Raw genomic sequence first — 19453 nt, 5'->3', positions numbered from 1 at the left:
GAGCAGTCACCATTGCCTTGTTATTTGACCAAAGGTCATTTACCTGTGCCCAGTTGCCAGCATCTAGCCCCCCCCCCCCAGTTTACAAACATGGAAACAGACCCAGGAAGGGAAATGTCTTGAAGGTCACAAGGGTAGTTAGTGTCTTTCTGCCTCCCAAACCAGCATTTGAGCTGCTGCCTATACTCAAACAACATAGTGATTCTCCTTAACCTCCACCTTAGGGATGATTTAATTTTTTAAATTCTATCTCAAAACTACATTACATGGACACTAGAGTTTTTATAGGTTTTCTTTTGGAAAATAGGCAAGGTCCTAACTAGAAATATTTCCATGTAAGTAGCTCTTAAACACAAATTTTTTATGTATGTATGTATACATGTGTTTATATACATATATACATGTTTTATTTCTGCATGTTTATACATGTATATTTGTAACTGAAACTCAGATAAGTTATCGGAACAATGGCTAAGCAAACACATTATAACAAATTAGTAATTCAATAGTCTGACTAGACCTGTAGTTTTCCAAGTGTAGGAAGCTCCCTTAGTAAGGAATATGAGCATACACACATTTATGATGAAATCTAATCTAAAATCACCATTTGCCAAAGACCAAACCTTAGCCAACACTTTCTGGATGCTGGAATCAGCTTATTATAGTTTATCATTAGGATTTTTATATACAGACTATAAAATGAAGGCATTTTTTTCCTTTGTGCTAATTTAGCAGGATATTAAAATGGGAATAACAAACGGCCAGCCCTGTCACCCTAGATGACACACTAGATTTGGAGACATAGAGCTTGCAGGATACAATTTTCTGTTCTTTTGGGAAATAAAAGTGTCACTCTTTTGGTATCAGGATGGCAGCAGATAACACTGATCAGAAATAGAGATGGGTGGGTAGTTGGCACGGTGGATAGAGCACCGGCCCTGGAGTCAGGGGGACCTGAGTTCAAATCCGGCCTCAGACAATAATGACCTAGCTGTGTGGCCTTGGACAAGCCACTTAAACCCATTGCCTTGCAAAAAAACCTAAAAAAAAAATGGAAAGAGATGATAAATGGATAGATGATGGGTAGATGAATAAATAGATGAGAGAATTGATGGTTAATAGATGTGAGATGATTGATAGATTGGATGAATAGATAATAAGACTATGCTCTTAGGTTTTACATATATAATCAAGTATGGTTAGGTTCACATAGTACAGTGGGTGAAGAAAAGATTTTGGTGTAAACATTAAAGGGTTATTAAAATAATTTAGATTGCAGAATTTCTGTCATTCCCCAATAAATGGCTCAATCCTCCCTTCCAGGACCCTTCCAGGGTCAACTGAGAATCTGAATGAGTTATAATTAGTAACAACATATGGAAAGATACTGTGGCATAGTAAATAGAATGCTGGCCTTGGAGTCAGGAAGACCTGGGTTCAAATTCCTTCTCAGACACAATCCTTAAGTCCCTTGGGAAGGTGACCCCTACATATCTTAGAGTTAGCCTAGATTGGGGATCTAAGATGACTTCATAAGATGATTATAAGGCATACACTTTGCAAGTCTTTCTCCTGGCTCGCCAGTCCAAGGCAGACATCATTTCTCTTGGACGTGCCCATTGGTTCTGGTCCCACTCTACCCAACAAGCTTAAGTTGAGACTGGAGTAAGAGATGTGAAGAGGCACTGCATTAATCCTGTCGGATAAGGAGTCTTCAAGGTAAGATGCAAGGGCCTCGCCTCGCCCTTTGTGCCCTTAGTCCTTGACCATGTGACACAAAGTAGAGAAATGGATTCCCTGCTCTGGGCTTCTGGCCATTGCCCTTGTCCAGAATCAGCCCCTCGTCCACGTTTGGCTAATAAGAATGGTCAGCATTGATTTAGAGCTTTCAGAGTTGGCAAAACACCCCTTATGTGTTACCTCATTGATGCTCACTCACACCAGTTCTGGGAGGGAAGTACTTCCATTAGTCCTATTTTTACAGATAAGGAAACAAGGTTAGAAAAGCTCAAAGGTCAAACAGTCGTGCCCAGGTCACGATTCAAAAGTCATTACATGGCCGTCAGTAGATACACTTTTTATGTAGGTGCTTGGATTGCCAGTTAGCTCCCTCCCTCTGAATTCACTGAAAAATCAAGTGTCTACCATGTAGATAGTGGGCATTATTAATGAACCCAAAATATTTTGATAATTTTTCAGAGATAAATTCTGAATTGGTCCTAAGTACATCTTGGTTGAGAGGAATCATGATTACAGTGTTTAATGGCTTTCAAAGCACTTTATCTGGGTTATTTTGATACTCGCTAACTGTGTGATGGAATCAGAGCATAATGAGTCCCATTTTTCAGATGAGGAAACTGAGGTAAATGGGGATAAGGGACTTGCCCAAGGTAGCATATCCATTAAGTATCTGAGCCTAAATTTGAACTCAGGTCTTCCTGACACCATCTGTGGGGCTTTATCTACTGCTCTACCTAGCTACCTTTGTCTGAAAAATGTATTTCACATCTCTCACACCTGGTCCACCACCTTTTGATTGAGAGGTGGGAGGTGTGCTTCCATCAGAGCATTTCATTAGTAGAATCTTAAAGTCTTTCCATATTGTTTTCCCTTTAAACTCTTCTGCTGATTTTGATTAGAGAGATTAGGTGACTCCTTTTTCTCAGGTCATATCACTAGTAAATGTCAGAGCCAGGATTCCTAGACCCCTAGAAGCCTTCTAACCCCCAAATCCAGGGTTTTTTTTCCCTTGTACCACACCAGCTTATGATGTTCACCCTTCATTCTCGAAGAAGACCATGTCATCAGGGAGGTGATGCCATGACAAGCATGTGAATAGGATTTGAGTGAGGAGGTGCTGTGCTAAGTCTTCAGCCTCACATTCTCCTGAGCCATCTGGATCCAGTGGCCAGATATGAATCAGACTGGAGATGACCCCAGATATGAGGCAATCAAGGTTAAAAGACTTGTCCAAGGCCACAAAGCTAGTAAGAGCCAAGTGTCTGAGGCCACATTTGAACTCAGGTCCTCCTGTCTCCAGACCTGGTACTCTATCCACTGCACAAAGCAGAGATGGAAGGAAATCACCTTCTCAGTTAACAGTTGGAGAAACAGGCCCACTGAGAGGGAATTATGTCTGTCTTAACGTCACACTAAAGAAGTTGGGACCAGAGATGGAATTGGAATCCAGACCTCCTTGCTTTCAAAGCTCACATGGAAGTAACCAGGTTCAGTATAAGGAGCCCTGGCTCCGTAGGTGAAAAAGGAAACAAGCCTTTAATACTCCACTTAATGGTCCTGACAGAGATTTTCCTTACCTTCTTCCACCCCTGTTCTTGTAAAGGTCTGCTTTCTCCAAAGACCAAAGCCACTAAGTGAAATTGTCCGCTGCTCTAGAACATCCTGCTTAGGTAATGGGGAAAACTGATCCCAAAGAGACTCATGCTCAAGTGTGTTAGAGCAGGATGCTTCCTGGTCAGGCCAGCACCCCAAGGGTGCCATTCGGGCCCTTCTCACCCCCCAGGATTAGTTACCTTTATAAGAAACTGAACCCAAAAGATTTCACAGACCCTAGTGTTTGGGCTGACCTATGAAACTATGTGGATGTGTGTGAATACATATAAATACATATAAAATATATGCAGATATATCTATTTGTATGTATATGTGGTTAAACTGCTTTATTATGTTTAAATTGTTTTTAAATGGACAAAAATTTGTTTTTTCTCCCTCTCATCTCCACATCCCCAATTGGAGGGGGGAAAAAAGCCTCTGTAAAATGTGCATAACCAAAGGAAAAGGGAAGCACCTGCAGTGGGAACTCTTTACAAATACATCTTTTGGTAAAACAAAATCTATTCCTGCATCAGTCCAGGCTCAGAGCGAATACAGATAGCATTTGTTTCTGTTTTGACAGAAACCCTGAAAGTCTGCCCCTCTCAAGATAGGTTTGGTTTTTTATATGACTAGGTTCAATGAGGCCATTCTTTGCTTTATCTCTTTTTTACCTAGCCTTAATCACTGAATGGCTGTTGCCTCAAACTGAGATCTGGTAAAGAGCTTAAAAAGGCCCAGAGTCCTCTTCAGTTGTCCAGATCCATAGCTGGCCAGTGGACCCAGATGGCTTCAAAGGAGAAAGTGAGACTTGGCACAGCCCTTCCACACTTAAATCCAATCCCTTGCATGTCATGGCATCACCAGCTCCCTGAAGTCACAGTCCTCTCCTAGAACAAAGGACAAACACCAGCATCCAGGCAATATAGTTCTCATTCCGCAACCTGAGCCTATCATCTCTCACCAGCACTCTAGAATTTTTGGCCATTGTGTTGATCAGAGTTCTCAAGTCTTACAAAATGGTTAGTAAAGTATGTTTTTCATTTCTCATTCAAGTTCTCTTCATTTATAACTATTGTCTAAAGTTACCCTTCAGGATAAGTGGAGGGTAAAAATGAACAAATAACAGGAATGGGTATTTTATGAGTTTGCAATGTACAAACATCATCAAATTTAAGCCTCCCAACTATGAGGAAGGCAATCCAATCTGGCAGTTGAATAAATGGACTCAAAGGAATTAAGTAATTTGCCCAGTCGCATAGCTAAGGAAATATCAGAAGCAGATCTTAAAAAATCCAGGTCTGCACATGTACAACCCCCTATCCACTATGCCACCCAACTCTCTGAATCCTGTACTAAACAGAGCTAACCTTGTATTTGGTTCCCTTTATCTTTTTCAAAGGCAATCTTTCATATAAAATTCATTCTTTAATAGTCATTGTCATCTAAAAGGAAGGAGATCCCTTGCCAAAATTATTTGGCCAAGAAGTGGCAAATATTTCAACTCTGAGTTGGGTCCAAGCCTCCAAGGACCTCATGAAAACAATCATTTGAGTAAAGTTTGAGACTTTGGGTTAGAGTTAGGCAGACGCTACTTCTACAGCAGGAGTTTGAGCTGGAATTTGTTAACTTTGGGGGGGAATAAAAGCCTGAATTCCCTTTGAAACAGTTGCCTTGTGACACTTTCACAAGGCGAGAATTCCAGACGAGACTTTTCAGAAGTCTCTGCTGTGCATTCCAGCTGCTGCCCTCCTCAGTTTCAAAGAGTGATTGGTAACAGGAGCCAACAGCTGGAGGAGACTGGCCAGTTCGAGCCCCACAGCCAAACTCATCTGAATAATGCCAATGGGCAGGGTGAAGGAGACACATTCAAAGACCCTTGTAGCTAACATCAAACCACGACCGAGCTATCTGCTCAACTCTTCCTTGGTCCTCCTCTCTCCTTAATTTCTATTCCTTTCCTCTATCAGCTAAGTTCAAAGAACCCTTAATATTCCCTTCAGCTGTCTACAAGCTGTGAATAAACCCTTGATTTAGCTGTGAAAGGTTATAACATCACTCCCCCCCCCCAATGTCATAGGTAATCAAAAAAAAGAGAAACATAAACAAAAGAAAAATATAATCAGAAAGACCTGCCTCGGCTATTGACTAACCTCTGTGCCTCACCTGTAAATGAAGCTAGAATGCCAGGACTAAGACCACTGCTGATAGACACAAATTTCCTCCCTTTTCACACAGCAAGAGCTATGTGAGAAGTGTTGGTGGCGGTACCAAGGGTGGCAAGTTGGGGAGGGGCATACAAGGAAGCGGGAGAGGCCCGAGGAGGCAGCTTTCCATCTTAGCTCTACTAGTTAAATCTCTAGTTTGACTGGACAAGTCATTTTACTTCCTTGAGACTTAAATTGTTCTACGTCTTTTAAAACCTGCTTCTGTGGAGGGCTTCCCTTGATCCACAACCTGAGGAGCCAGGACACAAGAGAAGCTGAGAACCCCCACTCCAGAAGCTGTCTCCCTTTGTTTCTAGATGTGTGAAGTTCTAGGCCAACCAAAGCAAACATTTCTGGAGTTCTAGAGGAATCTGTCTCCATGATGACTTACTCTCCCACCTGGTTTTCTTGGCTCCTCTCCAGTTTGTCAACAGTGTCTGGCTAATCCTATTATACTCCCTAGATTACCCATGGTGAACTCATGGGTGATGACTTGGGCAGATTTGTATATTGAAAGGCTCTGTCTGTTCAGAAAAGCCCTGATGAATATTAATCTGGGGAGGAGGACATTTTACTCACTTTCCTGACCATTTGGGATTAGGTATTTCAATCCAACAACAGCTCTGCTCATCTTATTCATGACCACAACTTTCCACTTTCAGGTCTTTTTACCCCAAGACTGAAATAGGTAGGTCTATTCCAGAATCAAATTCTCAACACTGTCCAAAACCCTTCAGATCATCTGTGGTCATCTACCTTTGCTTTGCTGACCTCTCCCACTCCCTCCAAAGGCAGCCCACACCACATTTAGGTAGAGCATAGAAAATGCCAAATAACTCATAGTTAATGGGACGTTTCTTCCACCCATTGCTCATGGTTTTGTCCACTGGAGTCAAGCAGACTAAGTTGAATGACTGAACATCCGAACACAGCAGCCCCAATCCCCTCTAAATCCCAAGCCTTTATAAACATCCTCAGGTTGGAGAGCTGGTTCTCAGAATGATTTTGAGAAACCTCAAACCCTGACTGACATCCTTTGGAAACACCTAGGCTTGTCAAAATCCTCCCTTAGGTGTGGTCTGAACAAAGCCAAAACCAGGCAGAATATCACTGTGATTCTAGGTTCTTCCTGAAATCATGGGGGGGGGGGGGGCAGGAACAGGAAAGAAGAACTGCCTTCACCATTCTGTTGACTCAGGGATGCCATATAAATTTGCCTTTACCTTAATAAGTTGGAGAAGCATCTGAATTTTCTGGATTAGTCCTCCCACCTCCTAAAAATCTTAAGGTTTCTGAGCAGAATGACAAAATTCCCCTTTATTTTGGCACTTGTGTGAAGGATAGACCAAAACAAAGAGGGAAAAGAGGTATGGAGATGAATTAAGAGCTCTACATAAAGTTCAGTCTAGAGGTGCGAAGAGCCTAAAAATAAAGTGGTGTTAGTAAGTGGAGAAAAGAGGACAGATGTAAGAGGATGGCTAGATAAAATCTGCAACACATGGCCACAGATTGGATGAGGAAGGAAAAAGTCAAAGATGACTTAGTTTCCCATTCTGGACAATTAGCCCATGTTGTCCTCAAGAGAAATAGTGAAGTTGGCAGAAATGAATAAGCATTTGGTGGAAGGAAGGAGTTGGGGGGTTCACAAGGAGTAGGAGTTTAAGGCAAAGCTGCTTTTCAGTTTGTTCAAGGAAATGACATAGTGTCCCAATCTGCCTTTCCTCTAAGTAAATATGCTCCAATCTTATGAAATTTTTGTTCTGCATATGTCACTAGTGCCTTGGGACAGGCAAGGCTTCAAAAAAGTAGTGCAAATACTCTCCTTTTCAAATGCCTTAGGATCATGAGAGCTGGAAAGGGACTTCAGAGGTTATCTTGTCCAACTGCCTCATTTTACACACCAGGAAATTGAGACCCAGCCAGGTTAAGTCACAAGAATGGCTCCCTATTGCCTCTAGATAAAAATCAAATTCCTTAGCCTGGTTTTTAATGCTCTTCCTTCACAGGCTGGCTTCAACATGATCTCTTTCATTTATTCCCCTTCCTAGGAAAAATGATATTCACGCTTTTCTTCAAACTCAGCATTTTCTCTCCCCTCTCGCTCCAGCTTTCCCCTCTACTTGGAAAGCAATCTCTCCTCACTTCCCTCGAGGCTCAACTCAGAGAACTCTGAGCCTTTCTTGATCACCCTAGTTGCTCATGCTCTTTAGGAAAAGCGCACTGAAATTACCTAGTAGATATTTATCTACTTTATATGCTATGACGGCTAATGCAATGTAAGTTCCTTGAAAGCAAGGGACTGGTTTCCATTTTGGTCTTTGTCCTCCAAATGCTCCTTTTTGCAAATCAGACCTGAGGATATTGCAGTCTCCTAGGTCTAACTATTCACCTAGGAAAAACCAAATGGATGAAAACCTCTCTCATGATTCAATTTTCAATTAAAATTAATTTGAAAGATGCCTTGGTTGCAAGGCAGGTGGGCAACCTATGTGCTCCATTGGTCTACTTTTGATGTTAGGTGAAAACCAGTAGAGAAAGTTCTTTTTCCTATTACCTCCCTCCTCCTACTACTAGGAATGGTTCTAAATGTTCCTTGAGTATTTAGGTTCTGGAGCTGTAATAGTTTGTATCAGTAGAACATTTTGTTGTTGCTCATTTTTTTTTCTAAGACATGATGGGTAGATGACTTGACTTGGATTTAAATGAGACTGAGTTGCACCGTTATCAGTCTCATGTTTCCAGAATTATCAAAGTCCAGTAACAAAACAAAAGTCAGGATGACAAGAGATGGTTGCAGATACATTGGATGATCTGGTAGTCTACCACGTCTGATCCAGCTCAAGACATTCCACAGTGCCTGCTTCAACCTCCTTCAAGGTTCCTGGAACAAATTGTTCTCATCTACCCATTCTACTGGAGGAATATCTTCACATTCTTGGGGTAGGCAGCCACCTAAGTCACTGCTGGGTTTGAGGCCTGTTGGTTAGCCTTCCTCTGGTTTAGCCCAGTGGAGTATTTTAAATTGTTAATGAAGTACCTAGAAAAAAGGCCATTTCTATTGCTTCCCTGTTGCCCCCAGAGAAGTTCAAGAGTTCTTACTTTGACTTAAACTTTTTAGAAAATCACCCTAATTTCAAAACTGATTCTAGAAAAAAATCCCAAAGCTCTAAATAGGCAATGCACAAAATTTGGAGATTGTCTTTGGCAGGGATTCTTAACCTAGGGGCCAGAAACCTCCACAAGACGTACATGGTACATTTCAAGGGGTTTGTTAAGTTGTAGACAGGAAAACAAATAGGTCTTTATGTCAAAAGATGGAATATATTTTGTGAGAGGGATTGGACCGTCAAAGGGATCTATGGCATAAAAATGATTAAGAACCCCTGTTTACAGTCTCATTCATTATAAGCAAAAGAGGGGAATTGTAAAGGATGTCTGGCTGGTTTGGGAATTATGAAGATGACAAGACTGCATTTAAGAAAACTTGAGAAGCTGAGAGGGAAAGTGAAGCTTTGAAAGATAAGTAACACTTAGAAGGTGAGTCAAAAGAAAAGAACAGAAGGAATAAGAAAAAGAAACATGAAAAAGAAGAGTACACACAAGAAAAGCCAACCCACAACAGGAGGAGAGTATGGAGGAGAAGGAAGTTGATAAGACCTGATATGACAAGTTGATGCAGCACTGTAAAAGGTAATAAGCCAAGGGCCAAGGAGTTGGATTTGGCTTTCAAACTGCTAATGAGGTGATAATATATTAACAAAATGAGAAGGGCCAGGGAACAAATATTCCCACAGCAACAAGGGTTTTTGTTTTAATATTTCATTTGCTAAGAAATCAGTGCTATTATATTATCTGCATTTCACAGCCTGGCAAAGTAAATGCTTTGTCCAGGGTTACAGTTAGTGTCTGAGGCTGCATTTGAATTCAGATCTCCTTATCACTCCATCCACTGGATCACCAGTCGCTTGAGTGGGGGAAAACAATTACAGAAGTAAAGACTGACCTTCCCCACAGTTACATTGTGTTATAGTACTTCTCTGATGGAGTTAACACCTGTGGATCTCACTTTCAGTAAGCAAGAAGGAAGAATTTTATAGCAAGCATAATTTTTTTTATTTCTGTCATAGTCAAGGGATTTAGCTATATTCAAAGGATAACTTGGTTTCTTTTCCAGAGAAGGAAGGTAAAGGGACCTGAACAATGCCTCTACAAACTCCAGTTAGTATTACCCGAATGCAAAACATAAATAGAAAAGCATAGCATGGTCTAGCAATAGTAGTATCAGGAGTATACAACCTCAAAATGATGCCTAGTGAGGAAGACTAAGGTGACAAGGAAGTGGCTGCAGAAGATAATGATAGCAGATGAAAGCAAACAAAGCCAACAAAATTGATCATGGGCTAGAGTATTCAACCAAAATAGTTAACTGAGGGTTGATACCTAAGAGAAGTAGGGAGATGGTGAGGTGGAGTTGCCATTCATGCCTCTGAGACCAGAGAACTGAAAAGATTGATAAATGTGATTTTCAATGATCACTGAAAGAGAATGGAAGAGGTATAGCAGGACTGCAGAAAGGCAAATGTACCAATTTTCAAGAGAGAAGAACAGTTTCCTAGATTCTTGATTCCTGCTACAATGACAGAACATATTATTGAAGGTAGGGTTAGTAATTATTGAGAAAAGGGAGCAGTAAACAAAAGGATGACTTTATCAACAGGTCCTGATAGACTAACTTCTCTCTCTCTCTCTGTTGGGTTGTTAGACTAATCTTTCACAAAATCCTACTCCCATGAAGCATTATGGCATAGAAGTAATCCTGCTCTCAAAGGATATGCAAGTGACACGAAAGTTTTGAGAGGTTCTGTCTTGCTGGGAAGACATACTGGAGTATGGTCCTGGTAGCAGAGTTGTCTTCTGGAGGTCCACCCTAGCTCATCACCAGTTGTCTAGTCACAAGATGAAGTTTCTAGTCTTGACAACCCATGAAACAAAGAAATGCATAATAGTCAGTTCTATGGGATTGGCCTTCCATTTATGCAGGAATAATGGCAGAAACAAAGGGAGATGATGCTCAAAATCAGCTCTTATAGTATTCATAAACATTAACTTGGCTGTTGATAACTCTAAATTTGAGTGATCAAAGAGTATACTGTTTTTTAAAGGATTTGACTTCACCTTAATAGGTAAAGTCTTGCTCTTGCATATAGTACTATGAGGCAAAAAGATATTGATTTAAATAGGATGATGAGAAGTGCTCCTTGAGGAGAAAGGCAAAGAAGTTGACAAACTTGATTTTATTATGCAAAGACGAGAAAACAAATGATTTCATAAAACATCGTTCTTTTATGTTGTAGTGCTCTGTGTATGTTGTCTATACAGAAAGCATCTTTAATAATGGTATGACATGGAACACTATTGTTCTATTAAAAACCAGGAGGGACGGGAATTCAGGGAAGCCTGGAAGGATTTGCATGAACTGATGCTGAGTGAGAAGGGCAGACCCAGAAAAACACTGTACACCCTAACAGCAACATGGGGGTGATGATCAACCTTGATGGACTTGCTCATTCCATCAGAGTAACAATCAGGGACAATTTGGGGCTGTCTGTGATGGAGAATGCCATTTGTATCCAGAGAAAGAACTGTAGAGTTTGAACAAAGTTCAAGGACTATTCCCTTTAATTTAGGAAAAAAACCCAAATATCTTATTGTCTGATCATGTTATCTCTTAGACTTTTTGTCTCTTCCTTAAGGACATGATTTCTCTCTCATCACACTCAATTTGGATCAATGTACAACATGGAAACTAAGACTGACATTGCTTTCCATGGGGGGGGGGGAAGTAAGATTGGGGGAAAAATTGTAAAACTCAAATAAAATCTTTAATAATGTTAAAAAAAAATAATGGTATGACAAAGTAACAGATGGGCTTTCTCAAATGGTACCCTATCACAGACCACATTTTAAGTTATATGCTTGCCAGAAAGATATAGAGAATACAATGACTCACCAGACTTTTCTTAACTACCAAAAAAACCTATTGATTTGGCAGAACAAAATGCCTTTGGGGTGGCTAGGTGGTGCAGTGGATAGAATACCAGCCCTGGAGTCAGGAGCACCTGAGTTCAAATCCGACCTCAGACACTTAACAATTACCTAGCTGTGTGGCCTTGGGCAAGCCACTTAACCCCATTGCCTTGAAAAAAAAAAAAAAACCCGAAAAATAAAAAAAACAAAAAAGAACAAAATGCCTTTTTGATAATAACTATCTAGTCAGTACCAGTCACATATTTGTTTAGACCCATGTAAAATTTTTTTAAAAAAAATCTGATAATGTTGTTAAACAACCCTATAGTTATTAATATCAAACAAGACATGGAAGAGTGATATATGTTCACCAAAGGCATCTGCCACCATTTTGGAAAACATTCATCACCAAGTCCAAGCTCCCTTGGACTTTCCTCTTTAATGAGGCATTCCAATTGTTCCTGTTTTATTATTGACATTGTATTGACTGTATCAAGGCCCCCCAAAAATTAAAGATTCTCTCCTGAATAAGATTTTAATCACTGTCAAGTCTGGCCAAGACAAAAAAAGTAAAAAGCAACTATTGTCAAACAATGATATGTAGTTGGAAATCCTTTAGCACTGGTCCAACCGTTTTTATATATCCCAAAGTTTTGTTTTGGAAGAAATATACAGCGTGTTCCAAAAATGTATTGGACAGGCACTACATGTTATGTTTGCCATTAGACTATGAGCTCCTCAAGGGCAGAAATTTTACTTTTCTTTGTATCCTCAGCATTTCCTACAGAGGCTAACCCGTAGGAAGTGCTTAATGACTATTTAATAACTGACAAATGAACAATGAGTTAGGCTCAGAACTGAAGAGCAGGCTAGACTGTTCTTGGGAAATTAGAACTTTGAATTTCCCAAAAGTTTCCACACAAAAAACACATAGCTCACTAACTTTAACATTCTCCTGATGTGTTATTTCATTTACAGAATACCATAATCTTCAAATGAAGTGAGGTGTCTTCAAAAAGTCAACCTAAGTGCTCACAATGGACACAGATAAGATGTAGCATATTATCAGTGAAGAACGTTATGTGAGGGAAATGTTATAAAGAAGACCAGAGATCTATGAGCAAAAAAGGAGGTGAGTTTATAGCAAAAAAAGGTGAGTTTATCATGGTGAAGGTATTAGACAACTGGCATCCATGTAATGAGAAGATACAAAGAAGAACACACCAGATGGAGCACCTGGGGAGCAGAAGTAGGTGACAGGTGGTGGTTTACATGAGGATGTGGGCAAGAGTCATTAAGGATGAAAAGGTAGGGCTGGGTGGCTATGTTTACCATCACAAGGAATTCCCATGTAGATGACATCCTAGATTTATTGAGGGAGATCAAGGGAATGACATAGTAAAACCAGAAGTTAACAAAGCATCTGACAAAGAGTCTCGAGCCAGACCTATGAAAATTACAGAAAGACATGAACTATACTATAGTTAATTTACAAGCATTAAAAAAAAAACATTTATATGCTAAGAACTGTGATAAACTCTGAAGTTATAAATGAAGGCAAAAAGTTGGCCCTTTCCTTAAGGAGCTTATGTTCTAATGGGTCCCATAGCACTATCAGGTGGAGTGGGAAAGGACATTCCCAAATAATCATCAATTCAGTATCAACTCTAGAAGGTAGAGTGGATCATCTCTAAGATGTGTGTTTGATTCTGTGTTCAGTAATTTTTAAAATGATTTGAATAAATTGTACATTTATCAAGTTTGCAGAGATCATAAAGTCAAGAGAGGGATAATTAACTTAGCTAGATGAGTCAGGATCCAGAGATTGTGCAGAGGCAGAAAGTTAATCTGAATCTGATAAATGTAAAAGGTTTACACTTATGGAAAGTTATAATGAATCAGTCTATTGGGGAAGGGAGGAGTTGATTGGACTGCATAGCCAATGAGATCCCTTTATGGCAGCCCCAGAGGCTGACTCAAAGTGAAGCTGTGGAGAGAGAAGCAGAGGGAGATGATGGCTCTTCTACCTCCTGATAGTTTCATCACATCTGAAATAGTGGGTTTGGTTCTGAGTACCACATTTTAAGGATGGCATCTATGGGAAGACAAGAAGAAGGGTGAAGGGTTTCAAAGTTGTACCATAGGGTTTGGTGGGGAGATTGAACCCAGAGTCAGGTTCCTTCTACAAGGAAGGACTTGTCAAGAGGGGAAAAGGGATTAGAGTTGTTTAGAATTGAGAGAACTGCAGCTGTGGCTAGCAGTCTGAATGGGGTATGGTTTCCACCCAGGTGGGGTCTTCAAGCAGAAGTTGGATGCTCACTTGGGGAAAGGTGCAAGAGTCTTGTTTATTCCATATGATTAAAAAAATAATGATTGCAACTGTTTGTTTTAAAATATTTAATGGTTAAAAAAAAAAGTGCTTTATTTTTACAGACCAATGAGTACACATTACATGGGAATGGCCTAAAATAATCTTGGAAATTCCACTAGTAAATTAAGTCACAGATGGAGATAAATTAAAATGTTTATGATTGGAGTGTCTGCTATTTTCAATAGCAACAATGAGATCACGTCTAATGGCATAAATCGCTTTTAATTTAAAAATTCTTCAATGATTAAAATTAACCTTGGCATTGTAGAGCCTATGACTTAATGAGAAGATTCTTAACAGCACCTGAAAAAATAAGATTTATACTTTCCCCTTCTTCCAGGTAGGTTTAATGAATAAACAATGGGGGCTTCCCCATATGCAGCCAGAATTGTTTTAAAAAAACAGAAAATCGATGGTTTCTATTTGTCCCTTTCACAAATGCCAATAAAATTAGTTGTCCTAAATGTGAAGTTAAAGGTATTCGGAGAGCATGTAGTACCAGGAGATCACTACCTAATCCAGCAGGCCAAGACTGCAAAGCAAGAAGATGAGCCAGTGCTCTCCAGATTAAAATTTGCCTACAGAAAGGAGGAAAAAGAGGCAACTTTAGTCACTGCAGATATGGGCCTAGAAAATGCTGTCCGCGTGTTCCCCCAAAAGGCAACAGAGGGGACTCTTAAAAGAGCTGTTTCACTGGAGAGAAGCCACAGGTATTTAGGGAGAAGAGAATAAATGTTTATAAAGCACCACTGTGTGCCAGCCAGGCACTGTGCTCATCTCTCTTACAAAGATCATCTCATCTGATCCTCACAGCAATTCTGGGAGGTAGGACTCTTACTATCCCCATTTTACAGCTGAGGAAACTGAGGCATACAGAGGTTAAATGACTTGCCCACAGTCACATGGCTAGTAAGTGTCAGAGGCTGGATTTGAACTCAGGTCCTTCTGACTCCAGGTCCAGGCTCTTTCTACTGTAACCCCACCCTGACTGTTTATCAACAAAGCCCAAAGATCGATCATTAAAAGAGTGGAAAAGCTAGGAGCTCCCCCACTACAGCTGTCACAACACCAGAATACCTCCTTTGCAGTCACTGACAAGAAAATGAACAGCTAGATGATTTTTTTAATCTAAAAAACTTACTCCCCTCGTTATGCTCTTGGCCTAGAAAGACCTGACTTTTACTCTCCAATCTCCAAGCCCACTCCTCCCCATTTTTTTTTTTGGAATCAAGGTTCAAATTCATCACTAGGCCTAAAACAGAGAAGCTAGCTCCTAAATGCAAACACCTGTCAAACAGATAATTCTAAGCTAAAGCTCAATTGATTCCTGTTGTGAAAAGGGTTTTATAAACCCAACAGCTAATTAGTCAGACTAAAAGCATTTTTTAAAACCAGCTGATATTAACTGAGGATGATGCATGTGAGCCATTAAAGCTAGCCATGCCTGAAACACCAGCTTGCGGCTTTATAACCAATCCCCCAACTTAAAAATAAATCAAACCAAAAAAAGCCACAAAAAGACATATACAGGATCCCTTGGCATTGAATATGTGCAAAATTGCTTACCATTTATTTCAAACTTTGGTTAAATATTTATTTAGTCTAAGTATTTCAGACACGTTATGGAAGCTATACAAAAATGATTACAAACATAATAATGAGGTAAGTTAAAAATTCTACCAGTGCAAAAAGCAAGCATATGCCCAAAGCAATGCATACAGGTTAAATAAATGTGGCCTGCAACCCTCGCTAGGAAGGGGCGGAGCTGGCAGGCCAGAGAAGCTCATTGTAAACATCGTTTTTAAGATACGTATCTAAAAATTCATACATCTCATCTACAAAAAAATAACAATGATTAAAAAAAAAGCCAAGGTCACCTAACACAGGGGTAGTGCATTTATTTTTGCCTTTAGAGTTCAGGGCCTCTTGTTGTAAGAGTCTAAGATTTTGCATATTTCTTCAGGAAAACCTTGGTAAGACACATTCATTACAAATACTGTAGTATAAAAATCCCAATTCTTTACAAAAGTTATATATTAAAATATTCTATACATCTTAAATTAGTTGTTGGAACATACATACATCAATTTATTCAGTCTTTCCAATGTGCATTAAGTTAAGACATCCCCTACTCACCCCAGAGGGTATAAAAAACGATTGCAAACAGTCTTGTGCAGTTCTTCGTTCTGGATTTCCACACGCCATTATTGCTCAATGTCGATTTCCACTGTGACCCAGGAAGTGGTTCTATGAAATCACTAACAACGGTCACAGACAAGGGCCCTGGAGCCAAGTCCTAACGCCTCCCTACCGAAGGATGGAATCACACCTGAGTAAGGCTGTCCAATGCTTATATTTAAGATGTAAAAAAGTGTGTACAATTTCAAGGTTAAAAAACAATGCAAAAATAAAACATTTAGGACATTTACAAAATCTTACAAATGTTTAAAATACTTTGTCAAGACTTCGTTCCTGTTAAGGTGCTTCTTCTACTTTGAACTCGAGTCCTTCCTTTCTGCAAAAGAATAACACACATATACACACACACTTCAATTCTGACTTACAGATGACGATTTCAATGGGATTAGTGGCATTGGAGAAGTGAGAAAGGAAGCTCTTCAGGGAGGTATTATTCCTTCCCCTCCTGCACAGGGTGAGTGGACTGATATCCAGAGAAGGGAAATGTTCAAGGTCATATAATCTGACTAGCTGACAGCAGAGATGGGACCGGACCCAGAGTTCTAGATTCCTAATTATTCTCTGCGTTCTAGAGAATAATGAATCCTCACCAATGCTGGGTAGTTTGGACAAATAAATGACAAGGGACTCACTCTCCTAACTCATCTTATAATTTGTCAAGTTGCTAAATTAAGAGTAAGCTGGAAAATCAAGGTTTCCTATATTCATCCTGTCTTTTAAGTTCCGAATTAAAAGCCAAAAAAGGGAACAAAAGGTTACTAAGAAATCTACATCCCCTTTCATACAAAGTCAACATGAAAGAGTCCTGCTCACACAGGGCAATAAAAAGGGGGAATTTTTTTTCCCCTTTAAAAACAAGTTTTTCTTTTCTTTTTTAGGTTTTTTTTTTTTTTGCAAGGCAAATGGGGTTAAGTGGCTTGCCCAAGGCCACACAGCTAGGTAATTATTAAGTGTCTGAGGCCAGATTTGAACTCAGGTCCTCCTGACTGGTGCTCCATCCACTGCACCACCTAGCCGCCCCATAAAAACAAGTTTTTCAAAGAAAACTTTACCCTCAGGGACGAACCCAAATTGGTTTCTCAGAAGATGTCTTTGCTTCTCTTCTGTTATCACTGGGATCTCGATTTGAGTGTGTCTATACTTCTACGACTTTCAGACTCAGTGAAATGTTAGAAAAATGAGTAGAATTTCCCTAATATAAACTGATCATTTCTACTGATTTACTAATGAACAGTCTTGGAGCAAAAGAAAAAAGGTTGAAGGAACCCCTGCACCATTATACCATTATTACCTTGAAGCCATCGAACCTGGGTAGCTGGTCCATATCCCTTTTCGTTCTTGGCTGATATTCTGAACACGATGGCGGGCCTGGAGGTGTAATCGACATGTGCATTGGCGAGCTGCCCCGCAGTTACTACACAGGAAGTTTTCAGGCCGCAGTAAATCCGCATGAACATGGGCTGACTTGGATTATCTGGTACCTGTGCTGTACGAATAGCCAAGTAGGCTGAATATTCCAAAATATTTCCAGAGGGTGAAGCTGGAGGTTCCCAGGAAAGATGGATACAGTCAACATTCTTGAGGGAAAAGAAAGAGAACAATAATATTCAAATTTTCAAACATCTGAACCTAATATCTTGCATCTTAAAATATTCTATATATCTTAAATTAGTTGTTGGAACATACATACATCAATTCATTCAGTCTTTCCAATGTGCATTAAGATATCCCCTACTCACTCCAGAGGGTATAAAAAACGATTGCAGTCTCATGCAGTTCTTTGTTCTGAATTTGAGTGTGATTAACACAATGTAAATCATTTCTAAGATTTTTAATTTATACTTTTAATAAACTAACCATAACTGGATCTACAGTGTCTTGATTTTGATTTTGTTCTATTTAAATGACAACTTGAACTAGTGGGAGTGTCCACAAGAGCCACAAGATGGCGCTCTTTCTTCCTAAAGGCGATACCCTCAGAAAGATTATAAAGTTAATACCTGTCTTGAAACTCAAGGTTGGATAAGGGACAAGTTCGATTTCCGACCAAGTTTGACAAAATTTTGCTTCAGACACCTGAGTAACTGATCATGTCACTGCCTTTCAGCAACCACCCTTTAAAATTCTCCCGTTTGACCTGGTACCTGATCCATAATCCTAATGCACTGCCCTGCCCAAAATGTCTGCAGTTCTTATCCATGGGTGCAATCTACCCACAGTAACATCCTACCTTTGAGATTCTGACAGCACAAGGTGCCCCAGGAAAACCAGGAATACACGTCTTAAATTCACTGATTTTGCTGAAGGGGCCAATCCCACAGCCATTGATGGCAGCAATCCTGAATCTGTACACTGTGCCTGGAACAAGATCTTGCTTCTTAAGTAAACTATAGTCTGGGACGTCTGTATTTCCTATCTAAAAAATTTAAATACAAGCAGATATTAGAAGGGAAAAAAAAGTCTTTTTACATTATAACTTCTCCAATTATGCAATTCAATTTTAAAACGTCAAAGTGAGAGAAACACTTCACACCCACCACTCATTACTCATCCTAAAACTTAGTGTTAATTATAGTCTGTAAAAAAAATCCTTGCCAATAGACATAATGACTAATAAAGTATGACACACGAATACATTAATATAACAATTTAAAAGTGCTGCCTAAGGATAGATGTGGCAGACCATGCAGGTATTTACCTTACCAAAATGATACTCTGAAATATGACTGAGTCCCTGGGGAAAATCTTAGAGACTCCAAGGGCATAAATTTGAATTATGAGAAAGTTTTCTTTATATGAATGAAACCAAACTACACAGAGAGAACTTATCTGATAAGATGCCACTGAATTATTATACAATGCAAGCTTGTTTAAAAAATATGAAAGTCACATGTAATATTTTCAAAATTACAAAAAGGGAATATTTTCTCCATCAAAATGGTATTAGAGTTTTAGAACTAATTTTTGTAACTCTTTTATATTCCCAAGAGAAAAGCATCATGGTATATAGTAGAGAGAGAGAGAGAGAGAGAGAGAGGTGGCTTTGGGGTCCATCTGGGAGTGGATATGCTGTATGATTCAGGACCCTAAACAATTCTAAGATTATAAAAGTTATAAATCACTTGTAGTTCTTCCCTGAAAGAGAAAGTTTTCTTCCAAGAATTTCCTGTATCAAAGAAATCACAACATTTGAAGAGAAGGAAAAATAGTATATATATGAACTTTTCTAAACCTAAATGGATTTTATCCTAAATTGACAATGACAATATCTGTGCTTGCAATAGCAGTGTTGCATTTCTAGTACTTAGTAAAAAAT

At 39.5% G+C, this 19453-nt stretch overlaps 1 protein-coding gene across 4 annotated transcripts in view; it reads right to left on the bottom strand.

Moving 5' to 3' along the window:
- The window catches only part of HCFC2 (host cell factor C2), a 59181-nt gene that overhangs the window by 11243 nt on the left and 28485 nt on the right, over nucleotides 1-19453 (bottom strand). Inside the window, exons 14-17 of one of the 4 annotated variants that reach the window (XR_012476292.1) lie at nucleotides 18368-18553; nucleotides 17429-17714; nucleotides 16075-16453; nucleotides 6672-14516 (exon numbers count right to left, since the gene is read on the bottom strand). Coding sequence is in view for 2 of the 4 variants with exons in the window: in XM_074226739.1 (XP_074082840.1) it covers nucleotides 16428-16453; nucleotides 17429-17714; nucleotides 18368-18553 (498 nt within the window). In the remaining 2 variants the exon portion in view is untranslated. Of the gene's footprint in view, nucleotides 1-6671; nucleotides 16454-17428; nucleotides 17715-18367; nucleotides 18554-19453 lie in introns of those variants that run through there. The other 3 variants (XR_012476293.1, XM_074226739.1, XM_074226738.1) reach the window with 3 other exon arrangements.

This window comes from Macrotis lagotis, chromosome 2 (assembly GCF_037893015.1).
Source record: "Macrotis lagotis isolate mMagLag1 chromosome 2, bilby.v1.9.chrom.fasta, whole genome shotgun sequence".
Lineage (NCBI taxonomy): Eukaryota > Metazoa > Chordata > Mammalia > Peramelemorphia > Peramelidae > Macrotis > Macrotis lagotis.
This window is presented reverse-complemented; position numbering and strand designations above follow the sequence as displayed.